Below are 16005 nucleotides of genomic sequence, written 5' to 3'. Positions count from 1 at the left end.
TTTACTTAAAACAAAAAAAAAGAAGCAAGTTTAACCAGGCAGAATGCACAGCTTAAGAACTCCACACAAACTTCTCTAACCTGCATTAATCCACTTAATGGACTTGATTTTTGTCATATCATTTAAAAAACACAGATGAGAATGAATGTCAGACCAAGCCTGGGATCTGTGAGAATGGCCGTTGTGTAAACACAGTGGGAAGTTACAGATGTGAATGCAATGAGGGATTCACTGTCAGTGACACCCAGAACGAATGCCTTGGTAAGTCGCGCATTAACACCCTAATGAACTATCACTTTGATAACAGAAACTGTGGTTGAACTTAAACTTAGAAATGTTTAGTCAGTAAGCATGCTCTTGAATTTACATGCCTTAGAGAAGGGGCCTTAGTAAGTAGGTGCCCTCCTGCAAGTTCATTCTTCATGCTAAGCATATGCCTGCTTCAGTCAGTCCGATTGGGTTGACTCGCTATGAATGCTGACTGTTTGGTGGTTTCAGTCAGCTGGGAATTGCTCTGCCTTTTTTTTGGTCCTGATTTTCAGCCAGTCCTCCTTCTCTGGGTTCAAACAGAAACATGTATTTTTATAAGCGTAAGTTGTCTTGCACCTTTTGCTAAATTTCCTGTCGTCTTTGTTTCCCTTAGACATCATGCTCTCTTTCTTACTGCTGGTAGTCTTTCACTCTCAGTTCCACAGTCCCGGGGTGAAGTATGCCCTTTCTTTTATATTTCTGACTAAATTCCTGATATATCATGACCCTCTGGAGGTCGTCACCATTAGGATTCTCTGTGATGCATAATTTGTCTTCCAGACAACAGGGAGGGCTACTGCTTCACTGAAGTCTTACAAAGTATGTGTCAAATCGGATCAAGCAACAGGAACTCTGTCACCAAGTCTGAATGCTGCTGTGATGGTGGCCGAGGCTGGGGGCAAAACTGCGAGGTCTGCCCCTTCCCAGGCACCGTGGCCTTCAAGAAGCTTTGCCCTCATGGCCGAGGATACATGTCTAATGGAGCAGGTACTGACTTTTCTATTAAAGGCCCTCTTAACACAATGTCAAATTCAGCGATAAATTATAAACTCTTTCTTTTTGCATATTTGAACACTGTGAGGTCCTAAATATTTTGGCCATCAGTCGAAATTTTCTGAGAGTTTTCATGTTGAAAGAGTACAGTCCTTTGGGAGGAGGGTGTGTAGCCAAAGGCATCTATCCCAACTTGGCAGATACTTATTTTGCACGCTGGTTGACTGACATGCACTCAAATGGGAATTTGCACTCTCACATTTGAGTGTGTTGTAGGTACAGATTAAGAGCTATTTGTGTACATGAAAGCAAAGTGATGTTTGATTTATGGAGGCTAATATATGATCAGCTCCGGTTGTTCACTTCCACTTAAGGCTTGTTCATTGCATTTGAAATTGCAAATTGCATTAATGCTTCATTCCGTATTTTTCCACTTAATATTTCTCCTTAATCAGTGCAATATTTCATTAATTTATGTAATTTTTTTTATTTTATGTAGGATGTGGGTTTTTTTCATGTCAGGTCAGAAGAATCTATTGAAGCTGTATAAAATTCATTCTTGTTCCATTGTGAACTAACCCTCATTTAATTGCAGATATTGATGAGTGCAAGGTTATTCATGATGTCTGCCGTAATGGGGAATGCATCAATGAGAGGGGATCTTATCGTTGTCATTGCAACCTTGGCTATACTACAGATATAACTGGCACTCTTTGCATAGGTAGGTTTTTCATTATTGTGTACATATATAAAGTTTATTACTAAGAGTCAACTTGAAGAAGGAAATAAAAAAGATTTTGAAAAATGAGAAAAGAAAATGTCATTTGTTAGAATGCTTTGCGGATTTTGATTTCCTTCTGATGTCTCCTGAGCATTTTGAAAAACATTATCACAAATCTTGGTTATCAGCACTTAGGTATCTGGTTTTGCTTCTTCTAGATCTGAATGAATGTAATGAGTCCCCCAAACCTTGCAATTTCATCTGCAAAAACACAGAGGGGAGCTTCCAGTGTTCATGTCCAAAAGGGTACATCCTGCAAGAAGATGGGAGAAGCTGCAAAGGTAAAAATCAAGAAAAGAATTTACTGCAGAAACTCTGTGTTTCACAGGCAAATACCAATCCAAGGACATATAAATGATGTAAATCTGAATATTTCCACTAAAGACAGTGGAAGTGGCCTGCAGAGGATGGAGCTGGTGTTTCAATTAGTTCTTTGATGATCTGGATGAACAGTAGGTCCACAGAAATTTTTGCAGGCTGATGGCAGCTGATCTTAAAAGACTTTGTAACCAATAGTATATATGATTGGTCTTATTTTGGTAAACATGTCGGTTTAAGCCGTATTTTTCAGTGATAAATGTATCTTAGTGGATGCAAAACTGAGCATGGTTTGTAGTGCATTGTCCAGCATTGACGGAGTTTTAACCTACCACCTCTGCAGCATGCTGAATAAGGATCAGCAGTGCAGGAGAAATTTTGAAATGTTCATTATAATTTAATTTATTTATGTATCTTGGTAGCAAAGATCTGACTAAAACCGTGCAAGTTAGAGCAGCAATTCTAAATTTGGCATGGGAAGTGACAGTGTACTTTGCAATTAGCATTTAAATATTTCTTTTGGAGTAATAGCATGCTTCAGTGCAATACCATTTTGCAGTGTCCCACTGCTTCTCATGAAGATGGTGGCTTCCCATTTATTGACTGCACTGAGAGCAAACACTTATTACATAACAGCATCTTTCTGACAGACGAGAGTGGGGTCTGTAATCCAGCGTTAGCATGGGCGCTAGTGTACGTCCAAAGTCCCATCCGTTACATGTGAGGCTTCATGTGAGAGGAAGCCAGCGTGGAAAGTGAGACGTAGATTCAAAAGGCTTTATTTGACACGTTATGTATTTGCTATCGCTTCTCTTTAAGTCCAGCTGAACTGTCAGATCCTCCATAGGGAATTTAAGTGAAAGATGTTTTCTTGGGTTTTTTAGATCTTGATGAATGTGCAACAAAGCAGCATAACTGCCAGTTCCTTTGTGTCAACACTATTGGGGGTTTCACTTGTAAATGTCCTCCTGGATTCACTCAGCACCATACAGCCTGCATTGGTAAGTGATGTGGGAATGTAAACACAGATTTGGGACTTATTGCTGACTCTTATATTCCAGAAGCAAAGTAGCAAGGAGGTGAAATGGACTTCCTGAGAAACCAAATGGAAACATAGGCCAGATTCTGATCCCAGTCCCACCAGAGCAGAAGATGCAACGAGGCCGTCCTTCCTACCTTCCTTTGTTTTCATAATCTATGTCTTTGAATTTTGCACTTGCAATAATCAGGCAGTAAAAACACCCATTTGTAATTCTTGCCTTACCCTTTCTTACCCATTGAGCAAAAAAATAGTTATATCTGTTCTTGTAGTTCATTGCAGGACCTACATTAGAGAGGTTTCTTTACCTCTTGTCCCAAACTGTTCATTGTTAGCATTGCTAAATGATCATCTTCACAACAAGGAATAAAAAGTAACGCTGAGGCTTCGTTTTCTTTCAGATAATAACGAGTGTGCTACTGAAATCAATCTATGTGGGGCAAAGGGCATTTGCCAGAATACACCAGGAAGTTTTGTTTGTGAGTGTCAACGTGGCTTCTCGCTCGATCAAACTGGGCTTAGCTGTGAAGGTAGGTACAACACACAGTGCATTTAATTTGGCCTTCTCTCGCTTTTCTTCATCTTCTCTCAGCCATACTGTCATCCAAGGAGGGACCTATGGAGTAAGCATGCGTAGATTGAAGGGGAGTTGGGTATGGAAATGTAGCAACAAGGCAGTATTTCTCTCCATGGGCCTGAGTAGATAGATACACTGCAGGATGCTAAAGAGCTGAACAGATGTTTTCTGAGGAGACATCAATTTAGCCTGGAATGTTTTAGTTGAAGCATGGTAAGTGGTTTTCAGCACTAAATTACTTGCTGTGGAGCCAGAAATCCAAACCTGAAAGGCCCAAAGTGGTCTCCCAGCACTGGGCAGGTTTTCGGAAGATCCTGAAATATACCTCTCTGTATATGATATTTGAATATATATGATTATTTGTTACATACTTTTCAAATATAGCATAATTTGAGCTTCTCTCCTAAAACTCAGAGTATGTCTCACCTTTTTAGATGTTGATGAATGTGATGGAAACCACCGGTGTCAGCATGGCTGCCAAAATATAATTGGAGGATACAGGTGTAGCTGCCCACAAGGATATCTCCAGCATTACCAATGGAACCAATGTGTTGGCAAGTCACTTTTTTAAATTTCTACATTAAAATGCATGTTACCTTTGTTAGCAGCAAGAAGGGAAGGGAAATGGTGCAGCCTTCCATATTTTCTTTTTCTGATTATAATTTAATAAGTTCAGGAGTTTCATTACAAGTGCGCGCTCCTGTGAAAGACAGAGTGGATATGAAGCACCCAGTAGCCAATGTCCTGGTTCAACAAGTGTTTAAGCACAAAATTATCCTTGAGGGTGCTAGAAGCTGTATAGACTTTGAGGGAATTTGTGTAACTCATGTATTTTGTGGTCTGAACAAAGGAAGTCATTACTCAGCCATGCAACAGTCTCTGCGCAGACACAGGTCCTGTCTGAGAGCTGATGGTGGGTTACACCTGGCAGACGCAGAACCACAAGTTTGGATTGTTAAATTGTAAAATTAAACTTCTGGCCCAAAGCATCTAAGATTCTATTAAAATCCTACTTGATCTGTGCTTTTATCATTCTTACACCACCTACAGGAAGGCTGCTGTGTTTAAGCCTCTTCTCTGTACAGAATTAACCATTTGTCATATTTGAGTAAAGCTGGGCTATCTGTCCAAAGATGCTTCCTTGCAGCTTTGGGATAAATCTCCTGTAAGCACTTGTCATAAACTGTATCCCAAAGCTGAAAGGAAGCATCTTTGGGATACAGTTTATGACAAGTGCTTACAGGACAATTCTGGTTATAAATAACAAATGCTAGTGCTCTTTATTTATGTTAAGAAGTAAATACACTGGTGAATTAACATGCTTAGTTCTTCCCTATCTAAACTTTGTTCCGTCCCAAGTCTCTGCTCTGCAATGTGCAGAGCATTGATGCTGGATATGACTTGAGCAGATAGAACTGGGTTCTCTGCAGAAGTCATGGGAAAAGTCTCTGTACATTTCAGCAGTGCAGCATGTAGCATATTCAAACAAGAGAAACATGAATCATTTTTTCTGTAGTGTCAGTTATGTGCATTTTTAGTCACATTTAATGGGCTTCATACAAGCTAGTCTTATGTGGATACCCAGAGATGTGTTTGATGACCTCTTTTGAGAACAAAGGGCTTCATAACTCTTTGGCTTGCTTTGCTTTCAGAAACATAAAAATGCCTTTGGTTGTTATCAGTGTGGTGCTCTAGGGAGGTCTCTGCTTTTAATTATGCTTACCAAACCTCCTGACATTTTATGCAGTCCTTGCTGTGACATTTGCTTGCTTGTGCTCCAGTACTCTATGCCTGTAACACACTGGAGGACAAGGAGGGAGCACAAGCACATGGTGGTTTTGAATATTAATTAAACTAGCAGTGCTTAGAGTTAAATTAGAATTAATAAATTAGAAATCTGCAGGAGAGTAAAAAAAAAACCAAAACCAAAAAAACCCCACCAAAACAGCACTGCCAGGTCTGGCTGCTTGAGGACATTCTGGAATCTGAAAAAGTGCAACTCTCAGTTTTGTGAAACATCTTGGCTGTTCCCAGGTCTTCCTGGGTGATAGCATTTAAGCAAGTGTATTTCCAAGCCAGGTGTACACTGTTATTCCAGCTTTTGAGCCCATTGACTACTATTTAGATTTTATACAGGGAACATCGGTTTCAAAATGCACAAGCACGGGTATTTCCCCCACTGAAAGAAAGGCTTCAGCCTCGGCACCACAAATACTGATCACCAGAAGTTTCACCAGGGAAAACTACACTGAGAGCCACAGCTGGGGACTCAGCTAGTACTTCCACCTTCTCAGACATGGGGCAGTCCCGGCAGAAACCCAAAACTGCAAGGAAGGAGACTTGGTTTCCTGTGTCCTCATGGCATCTCTCTTTCCTGCTGTAGCTGATTACGACAGAACACAGGAGAGCAAGGCTGGTGCCTGACAACACAGCTCACGCAGAGTACAAGGCTTCCTTAACTTTTTTTCACTTTTCTTCATATTTTTTCTTCCTACAATCACCCAAAATATGGGAACTAACCTCACTAGTGTTCACACTCTTGCCTCTGTGGAGCGAGGTGAAGTAAGTGTATTTCCTCTTGGTGCAGTAACTCTCTGTGGCCCAAATGTGTATTTCTGATGTTGACATAATTGTTGTGTTAGAGCAACGTTTCAATATTTGTCATACCTAAGTTAATGGCAAAACTGCTACAGGCTTCAGCAACACAGAATTCAGCCCCAGGTTTTAATACCTTGTGGTCTCCACATGTTCACATTGTAATGTCTGTAACTGCATATGCTTAAGATACTTATCTAGATCTCCTGGGTGTACCACAGGGGAAGAATCCACGTAATAGGTTTTTCCGTGACAATTTCTTCATGTTCTTTGGCAATCCCAACTCTGCAAACAGTTTGTGTCTTTTTTAGCTTATTTGATGAAGTGTTTAGGGACTTTTGATGTTGCTGCAACACATATTTAGATAATCACTGAAGAATGCTTTGGTTCCTCCCATGTCTTGTGCTGTGTGTGACTGCATCCCCTGCCCAGGCAATTCTGTAGTGCACCATGCCGTAAATCAGGCTGCAAGAAGCAAAGGCATTGCTTTTAAACAAAGAACAAACAGCCACATTGTTTGGAAAAAGACAATAATGCTCTGAATTAGAATTTATTTTCCCGTAGCCTGGGTGCTTAGGTCAGAGATGCTGCTCTGTGCTTTACATTTTATGCATACAGTGTCCAGATGGCATTTCTTACACGTGTGCACACACACGCAATGCACATATGCAGTTGCTTTATCACAGAAAAAGGGGAACAATAGCATTCAGAACATTTCAAAGCGATTTGCCACATCGGGCAAAAAAAATCAGACCAGCTACATTAGAAACCTAGCCATTTACAGTAAACAAGCCTGAACTGACCTCGAACTCCTACAGTGAAGTTTGGAAAAGGGCTGGCTCAGAATGTGGCAGTCTTTTGTATCTACAGCTGCTTTTATTTTTTCTTTACTACTTGTTCCTGTACCTTACCTGTACCTCGTATTTAAATGTGAGTGTGTAGGGAGGGATTTTCAGTGCCTGGAAAGGTGTCAGAGCTTGATTCCTCACTCTTTTTCCTTTAATGTTGAATAGCGTTATGGACAGGGGATTACTGGACCAGATTGTTGGCTGTACAAAGTTTTATTCTTCTCAGTTGTTTCTGGAACAAAAAAACCAGTTGCCTCCTCTGCTTCTCTGCTCTGCAGTGCATGAGCTGACGTGGCATGAAACATCTTCTGTAGAGTAGCCCGAATGTTGCTCTGTTGTATGGTTGTAGTCATCTCCTAGCACCCACTGCCCTAGCCAAGGGTGAGGCCGAGCCCTGTTCTCCGTTTCTGTCCCTCTGATGTGACACCCTGTTTAGCAACAGTCAAGCACGACCTGTCTGAAGGGGTAGGTTGGACTACACCTGAGAGTAAAAGTTAATGATGTGGTATGTTCTGCTTCTTTTCCAGATGAAAATGAATGTCTCAGTGCACACATTTGTGGAGGAGCATCTTGCCACAATACTTTGGGAAGCTATAAATGTATGTGCCCTACCGGATTTCAGTATGAACAGTTTAGTGGAGGTTGCCAAGATATCAATGAATGCGGTTCTGCACAAGCCCCATGCAGTTATGGTTGTTCAAATACTGAAGGTGGCTATGTCTGCGGATGTCCACCTGGTTACTTCAGAATAGGACAAGGGTAAGGGATTCTCATTTTAAACTAACAGACATAAAGGGGACATAATCCGCTCCTTTCTTTGTAGCGTGGAGCAGCAGAACCAGGACGGGGGTGGGGGGGTTGTCACCAACGAAAGAGGGATAGGATTGTGGAGGTGGGTGCTCAAGAGTTGGATGTGCCTGCTGATTTTGGAAATGTGGGAGGGAAAAGGTAACCAAGGGAAGGGAGCAATGTGGTTTTAATGGTTAATGAAATTTGGTCAGGGATAACAGGTTCAATCATCTCTTTTAAGCTACTGCTGTCGCCTGCACACCCCAGCAGCTAGCCAAGTCCTCTGAGCTTGCTACTTGGGAGCTCACACCTCTCACTGTGATTTGTGGGGTATCACTTATCTCCTTTTAAAAAAAACAACAAAAAACCCCACATCACCCCCCACCAGCTCCAAAGACAAATGATATTATACCAGTGGGTTCACCCACTGGGTGGAATAACAATTCTGTATGCTCTTATGTTTTTGTATGTTCCATATTCGTCTGAGTTCCAAATAAATAATTTTTTTAATAAGTATCTGCTTTACCAAGAAAACCAATTTTCACTTGCCCCAAGTGGGAGTGTTAGGGCTGTGCATCATGTAGGGCCAAGCAACTCAAATAGAAAGCAGAAAGATTGTGGCTTAAACTTTAGAAGTGACTAAAAGCTTTGGGATATATTATGAAAGACCTCGCTTTTCAGTTTTTTCAACAATTTCTGAAAATTGGACTCTTTTAATGTGTCCCAGGTTGGATAACAGAAATTACTAACAACTTCTCAGAGCTTAAGCCTGTGTTTTTAAAACTGCTAAATATTGGCAGGTCTCTCTTAGGCAAAGCCTTGTGGAGCCAGGTTCTTACAATCAGAGGTAGCTGCATTGTGATTCAGTGAGAATTTTGCCTGTTAACTTCAGCAGAAATTTTCCCTAGGAAATGAGTGCAACATAATTGCTTTATTATTTGTATTCACAGTCCCCCAAATTCAGCTTTTGATAAGATCTATGTCTCACTGGAATTAATTTTTAATTTCTTCCTTCCTCAGACACTGTGTTTCAGGAGTGGGGCTAGGCAAAGGTCAAGGACAAGAGCTTTCACTCAGTGGAGAAGTAGATGACAACTCCCTCTCTCCAGAAGCTTGTTATGAATGTAAAATCAATGGCTATCCCAAGAGAGGAAGGAAGCGCAGAAGCACTAATGAAACCGCAAATGAAGCGGAGGTAATTGACCCTTTTTGGGGGAAAGGGTTTACAGTTGTCTTGTGAAAGCCGATCTCAGAAGGAGGTGTGCCAAGAGACAATCCCACAGGAAAAATGTACACCCCAAAGTAGACCAAAGAGCTGGTTTGGATCTCAAGTAATGTGTGTGTGGGCTTTCTGAAGTTGTTCAATCTCATTAGGCAAGGACCATACTCTGAAGCCCCTGCATACCTAATATCTATGTCACATCAAACACTAAAATAAATGCCCATCCAGCTGTCGAGAGAGCGGCCCACTCATCAGCAGAGCAGGGTCTCGGTGGCAGAGGACAGCGGGTGCGTAAAACCTTTGTGTGACCTTGTGGCTAGAAAGGCAGGACACGACCTGGCCAGGTCACGGCAGGTCTCTAGACTGTGCAGGTGTTTGTCATTCACCTGAATGACAGTGTCTAGATGTGCAAATGTGTGTGTTGGATTCTAAATATAACCAAGAGACACCGAATGCTCTTGTACAATGTTGCCACACCAGCACTTCCCTGAGCTAAATGTCACCTGTACTCTCTTCTCGTGTGTATGTGCCAAAGAGCTTGTTTTTCCACGCACAGACGCAGAAGATTTGGGAGGCTGTCAGCTGTTCTGTTAGGTGCTCAGTGCGTGGTGCTCTGCTAATACGGGAAGACAGGAGAGTGCTTTTGCCCAGAAGAGTGTGGATGTCTGATTTTGGGCAGAGTGGGGTCGTAAACTGTGTTTCTTCAGTGTGTTTCTGTATTCTCTGTGATTAGTGCTGGATTTGTCTCAGAGGTGACGTAGAGCTTCCCCTGCTTTCCAAATGAAAATGTTACAGCTAATGTGCTGTCTGAAATGTTATCCTTCTGCCGTGGCAGCGTGACACATGCACAGGGGACTCGGGGAGCCCAGTTACCACCACTTGGAGGTGAGGGGTGAAGCTGCTTTTCCAGCCCCCCGCTGCACCCACGGGACACTCCACCTCCACACCTGAACAAAGCAGATCTTGCGAAGCAGAAAACTCCCATCTAAATGACATGCCTCCCCCACAGACCTTGCTCTCTTCTGCACATTGTTGTTCATGTTAGCTTGTGGTTCCCCTGCTAGAGAGGAGCGTGCCTTCACTGCTGTCTTTGTAGGAGACCGGTCGTGGACTCCAAGCAGGGAGAGGCTTTGTCAGGCAGCAGGATCCACACGCAGAAACTTTCAGTGCGTGTCTCAGGCTCCTGCTACCCATGTAGGGACAGTGACAAAGGCAGTACTTTATCCTGACAAGTCATAGGCACTTAGTAGTCGATTTGACAGATGATACTACAGAACCTCCTTTTAAAAGTTATTTCATTAATAATGAGTGAGCTGGGTAAGAAATACTTGCACATAGGTGCATGTGAAACGCGCTCTGACAAAGCCAACTAACATCATTTGTTCTTGTGCAGGATCAGCAAGAGCTGGAGCCGCCAATCAGTCTCGCCAGCTGGGATATTGAGAAAGCAGCCGTCTTCTCCATCAACATCTCGGATCTCAGTAACAAAGATCGCATCCTGGAACTGCTTCCTGCCCTCACCACACTGACAAACCATAACCGATATTTAATTGACTCCGGAAATGAAGATGGTTTCTTTAGAATCAATAAGAAGGACGGGATAAGTTACCTTCATTTCACAAAGAAGAAGCCAGTGCCTGGAAACTATTCACTACAAATCAGTAGTATTCCACTCTATAAAAAGAAGGAACTTAACCAGCTTGAAGAGAAACATGACAAAGACTACCTCAGTGGTGAGCTGGGAGATAACCTGAAAATGAAAATTCAGATATTGCTTCATTAATTCATCAACCAAAGACCAATTAATTAAACCAAAGATAGATAGGTAGGACTGAAATTCCTCCCAATCAGATTCTCCATATCATAGGTACAATCTTACATGAGTACATTTGTATGAATGAGCACTATTATATTATTACATAAACAAGGTACAGGATGAATACCCTAGCTCAAAACAACCACTTTCTCAGGCTGTTAAGTGTCGCTGAGCTACCTTGATATGTTGAATCTTGAAAACTGGGACTTGTATCATTGGAAGTTGGCCACTGATGCTGAGACACGTCATCATTTCAGCAGAGGTACAAGAATGTGCTTTCAACTGATGGACAGCTCTATTTTTGTAATTCTTAAACTTCGCTTCTCCAACTACAACTTACTAGGTCAGCCATTTATGATATCCATTTGGTGCTAGTAAATTTTCAACCTAGATTTATAAATGCACTGTAATATTTACACAACTTAGAAGCCAAAATTGCCATTATTCAGTCTAAATACTTCAATCAACCAAAGTTAGCTCAGTAGTTTATCTCAGTTATGCCTATAATACATTACATGTAAATTAAGTGTGTGTATACTGTAATCATGCTATTTTTATCAATGAAGCATTTGTAAACTAGATTAATAATACCCTTAATGTGAGGGTTTGTAATGGTGCTTGTAAGACCAACTACTTGTTAACTGTATACACAAACCTGATGATAAAGTTTCTGTGACTTGCCAAAATGCACTGAGGTCAGTAGGGACCATTAAACATTCTCAAAAGTCAGATGACAATCAGTGCCATCCTACACCATGACATTATGTAACGTGTCAAGAATACCCATAGTCATTCATATCAACAAGGGTTCAATGTCATAAATGTCACAATAAAACAGTTTTTTTTTTAGTTTATTCTGTGGCCTTGTGTTCTTGCTAAAAGTGTGATAAACTGCATTCTTATGTTTCAGGCATTGTCGGTAGGGTTGGTTGTATATCTGTGTGCACAGGTGACTTCTCCTTGAAGGTGCGCTGCTGCCACTAGTTCAGTCTTCGCACAAAGGAGGAACGGAAGAAATAGAGAAACCTTCACAAATCTAAACAGCAGCGGACCTCTCTCAAATTACTGTGTGGCTCCAGAAAGCAACTTAGAACATTTCCAATGACTTGACCTGTATAATCCTGTCAATAAGTAACTTTGATAGCCAAAACATGCAGAAGTGGATGTTAAATCATTATACAGAAAACACATTTAATTAATTTGAAAAGTCTTGTTTGCTAAAACTGCCTTGACTTAAGATATTCCATTCTTTTACCCCCACTTCAACGCCTATTGTCAAATACTCTGAGACTGATAACAAAGGGATAATCCGATAGCAAAAGCCATCACCAGTTGTAGCTGGGTTTTAATATCAAATCACTTATTTGATGATGCGAGTGTTCTTGTATATGCAAGTGCCGTGGTGTATCTTTCAGCAGCAGCAGAACATCGTGCTGAGGTGTGATGCTATAAAATCTGGAAGACAAAATGAAGCAAGCGGTGTCACTGAAACTGCTGGTTGGACAGCACTGTAGTTGATAGAGGGCATGTATATCGAGCTAGAATAGCTTTGGAAGGGAAATGGACTGTAATAATTCACCCCAAATTGTATTATCTTCTGTAATTAGATTTCAGCTCTGTTTGATTTCTTCTGCATAACAAATATAAAAAGGAGCTTGTGCACAGGGTTACTTTGATATTTTTAATAGACCATGTCTGGATTTTATTTATTAGTGTGCCAAAATGTTGAACAGTGTATTTTTTCCACATGTTGCATAACTATGGCAAAATATAATCAGAACTTTACAGTTGTAAATGGCACTCATTTCAGCAGGTTGGGAGTGATTTTTAGTGCCAGTGGCAGTGTGCAAGATCGTATGGTTTACAGTAATGTGTATGATTTGAGTATTTTCTCTCCAGCCCTTAAACACTGAGAGGAACTGAGAAGAATGATTTCAGAAAGACCTGTCAGGACTCTGTCCAGTAGAGCTGGTTTAGCGTTTCAGCTGCTGTGTGACACCTTATCATGCCAAAGGTTCCTGAGTTGTGTTCCAGCATCCCCAGTGTTGCCTGCACAGTTCTGCGTATCACCTTTGTTATGCTGCAGAAACAAGACATCTTCACAGCTTCTCTTTTAGTGAGTTAAAAATGGAAAGCCTAGTCTTGCTGTATTGATCTGCACATAGAAATCCATTTTCATGTCCAGTGATTCATCTGTCTCTTTGCAGCAGTGCCCTTTAACTGGTATGTCATTTTTGCATGTCAGTTTTAGTTGCTGTATGTGTACAATTATTTACATTAGTTTGAATTTCTGCAGTTTCCTCGGAGTCTCAGTGAAGCACAAAGGTTGCATATTATTGTGTGAAAAAGTGGTTTGTAACCTACAGTGTGATTGAAAATAATTTCCTGTATTTGATTTGATGGTGGGATCCCAGAATGACTCCAAGCACTAGACAGACGGAAGTAGTGGTCTTTCTGAATGTGTATCCTTTTGCAATTAAAGGATATTTTTCAAATTCAAGGAACTGGTGAAATCTTTAATTCTTATTCTGAAATAACAGTGTGGTTTCCCTCCATTGCAATTGCGCGTATGACCCTGCATAGATGCATGCATGGATAATAAATGTAAGTTTTGGTTAACAGAGTTTAACAAAGATGGCTTGTTACTGTACATATCGAATCATTCTCTTGTTGTGTGTTGTAACAGTATCTTGTAAACTTGACAGCTGACGTGTATTTTGGCAGAACATGACTGTTTCCACAGTCTCCCTTTTAAGCTGACTTTCAAAGGACCCGAAGTGTTTGCTTTCTTACGGCAGGTCCCAAGGGGTCATGCTCAGGTTTTCTCTAAGATAAATATTCAGTGCTGTGATTCAAGTTCTGCTTTGTGCTTTGGAAGAGCTAATCTGGTCAAGGCTTCTCAGCGCAGACTGGCCGGAGCTGTTCGGAGAGCGAGACGCCATGGCTGTTGCTTAACAGCTGCCTATACCTTCCTGCCTATACTGCTTCCAGTCTCTGCCGGCAGCACCACGACAGGTAAGTGGTTCAAGGCAGCTTCCATCAAACCCGCTGCTCTAGGCCGAGCTGGGAGTGGGGTGTTGGCCTTCTCACCACTTCTAAAAATTGACATATGCTGTGAAGGAATTGTTAGGATTCCCCCTTTAAACCCATGCTGTACTTGAACCATTAAAGCCTCACAGTACCCTTGCGGATCTGGCGGTTTCTGCCAAAACGAGCCAGGTTAACAGCTTACGTTGTGCTGCTACTTTCTGAGTAGGCACCAGGCGAGGAGGAGACGGCTTCTCTTCTTGCAGCTTCACTGCTGTGACAAGAAAATCCTGTATTTTCAGTTCTAGAGGGGAAGCCAGAGTTCAGCAGCCAATGAGGCCAGGGCTTCCTGTGGAGCTGTAGTAGCTGCTCACCCCTCTCCGTGCCCCCCAGCTGTCCTGTGCTAGGTATGGATGGGAGGTAATGGGACACACCAGCCTCCCAAAGCTGGGACATCTGGGCCCAGGATCCTGCCTACTTCACCCTCTCCCTGGGGCAAGTCTTTAAGCTTTTCTGCTTTAGTTGGCTTCGTGCTTGCAGGAGTGGCCAGCAGCTAAGGCCAAGATGTGATGTACAGCAGGTTAATCCAGTAAATCCAGGTTGGCAGTGTACTACCAGCATATTCACCCAGAGTAAGCCCTCATATTATCACAGTCTTGGCAGAATAACACTCGGCTAAAACTCTTGTGTTCAGAAAATCCCAGAGCTTCTAGTTGTTGCCTGTGGCCCAAGCGTGTTGGATGCCTGCAGAAACCCAGGCAGCCCCTGTGTGAGCTCCTGCGGTTACACATCTGTGTGGAGGGACTCTGATGCAAACTTGCGCAGTGGCAGCGTGGGCCCGGGGTGTCACATTAACCTGCAGGATCACACCAGTTCTGGATGCTCTGAAAACTTGAGACAGGACAAGCAGACAGCTGTAATTTGGGGCAAAATATGCCATCATTTACACTAATGAAGACGTAAATAATTTGCAGAGGTGCAGTAGTAGCAAGAGGGAAAGAAAACAGGAGCAGGGAGAACGCTGCAGACATTCAGTGGCCCAAAACCCCCCAAAGCAGGGGGCTTCTGCTTCACTCACAGATACTGGTCCTGCACCAGCCCTGGTGCTGTGTGCTTCTCCTGGGCTGTCACTTGCAGGTCCCCATGCAGGTACTGCAGCAACCAGCAGCCATCCCTGCAGAGGGGGACGCATGACCGCTGCTTTCAGCGGAGGCAGAGGCATTGCTGGTGCTGGGAAGGTGGAGGTGGCCAGCGGCAGGGTTCTGTGGTGCTCCCGCCTTTGGCGCACACTTCACTGAGGTCCTTGGTGCCCCTGGAGAGACTTTGAGGGCAACACCTGGTCCCTCTGGAGTGGGCTGTGAGCTTCGGTTCACCCGAAGATGAGACCGTCTTCCTGTGCGGTAAAAACCTTGAAGATGCCGATGACTTCAGCTCTGAGAAATTCCAAGAGTCTACTGCTGTCCTTAAAACTTGCCAAATATTTCACACCCTTGTAACAAATGCTTTTGAGGAATATCGCACCTAAGCCAGCTCCTCAGTTAGGAGCTTCCCATTGAGTTCAGCAGAGGAACCTTGAGGCCAGAGAGGTCACCGAAGTGTTTGGGTTTGTATTTCAGGCTCTCCTTCCTATTTCTAACGTGCCCCTGCGTGGCGCAGTGATGGCAGGAAGCGGCCGTGGAGGCCAGGGCTGCCGGGCCAGCAGGAGCATGCTGGCAAAGCCGGGCTGCAGCCTGTGTTGGTGCCAGCCAGTCCCGCGTGTGCCACTGCTGCCTGTTAGCGTACAGCTGAGTCGTCATCTGCTTAGACACACATTCATATGTCCATGTAGAAATGTGTGTGTTTTTCTGAAGAGAGTAGACAGGTAACTATATCTCGGTGCTTCCAGGCTAAAGTCACACTGTGCTAAACCTTTGCTATGTACTCAGGAAGGGTTCTTCTCCTTCCCTCTCTTGAGCTGGACCCTTCCTTCA

At 42.8% G+C, this 16005-nt stretch overlaps 1 protein-coding gene across 3 annotated transcripts in view; it reads left to right on the top strand.

Moving 5' to 3' along the window:
- FBN1 (fibrillin 1) overlaps positions 1-11862 on the top strand; it is a 153187-nt gene extending 141325 nt beyond the window's left edge. For 2 of the 3 annotated variants that reach the window (XM_075764366.1, XM_075764365.1), the window contains exons 57-66: positions 136-261; positions 811-1017; positions 1619-1744; positions 1963-2085; positions 3007-3123; positions 3563-3691; positions 4173-4292; positions 7709-7940; positions 8991-9165; positions 10586-11862. In XM_075764366.1, coding sequence (XP_075620481.1) covers positions 136-261; positions 811-1017; positions 1619-1744; positions 1963-2085; positions 3007-3123; positions 3563-3691; positions 4173-4292; positions 7709-7940; positions 8991-9165; positions 10586-10975 — 1745 coding nt within the window. In that variant the 3' untranslated portion in view covers positions 10976-11862. The remainder of the gene's footprint in view (positions 1-135; positions 262-810; positions 1018-1618; positions 1745-1962; positions 2086-3006; positions 3124-3562; positions 3692-4172; positions 4293-7708; positions 7941-8990; positions 9166-10585) is intronic. The other variant, XM_075764367.1, reaches the window with a different exon arrangement.
- The last annotated feature ends 4143 nt before the right edge of the window (positions 11863-16005 follow it).

This window comes from Balearica regulorum, chromosome 12 (assembly GCF_011004875.1).
Source record: "Balearica regulorum gibbericeps isolate bBalReg1 chromosome 12, bBalReg1.pri, whole genome shotgun sequence".
NCBI classification, from domain to species: Eukaryota; Metazoa; Chordata; class Aves; order Gruiformes; family Gruidae; genus Balearica; species Balearica regulorum.
Note: the sequence above shows the minus strand (reverse complement) of the source record. Positions and strands in the feature narration are given on the sequence as shown.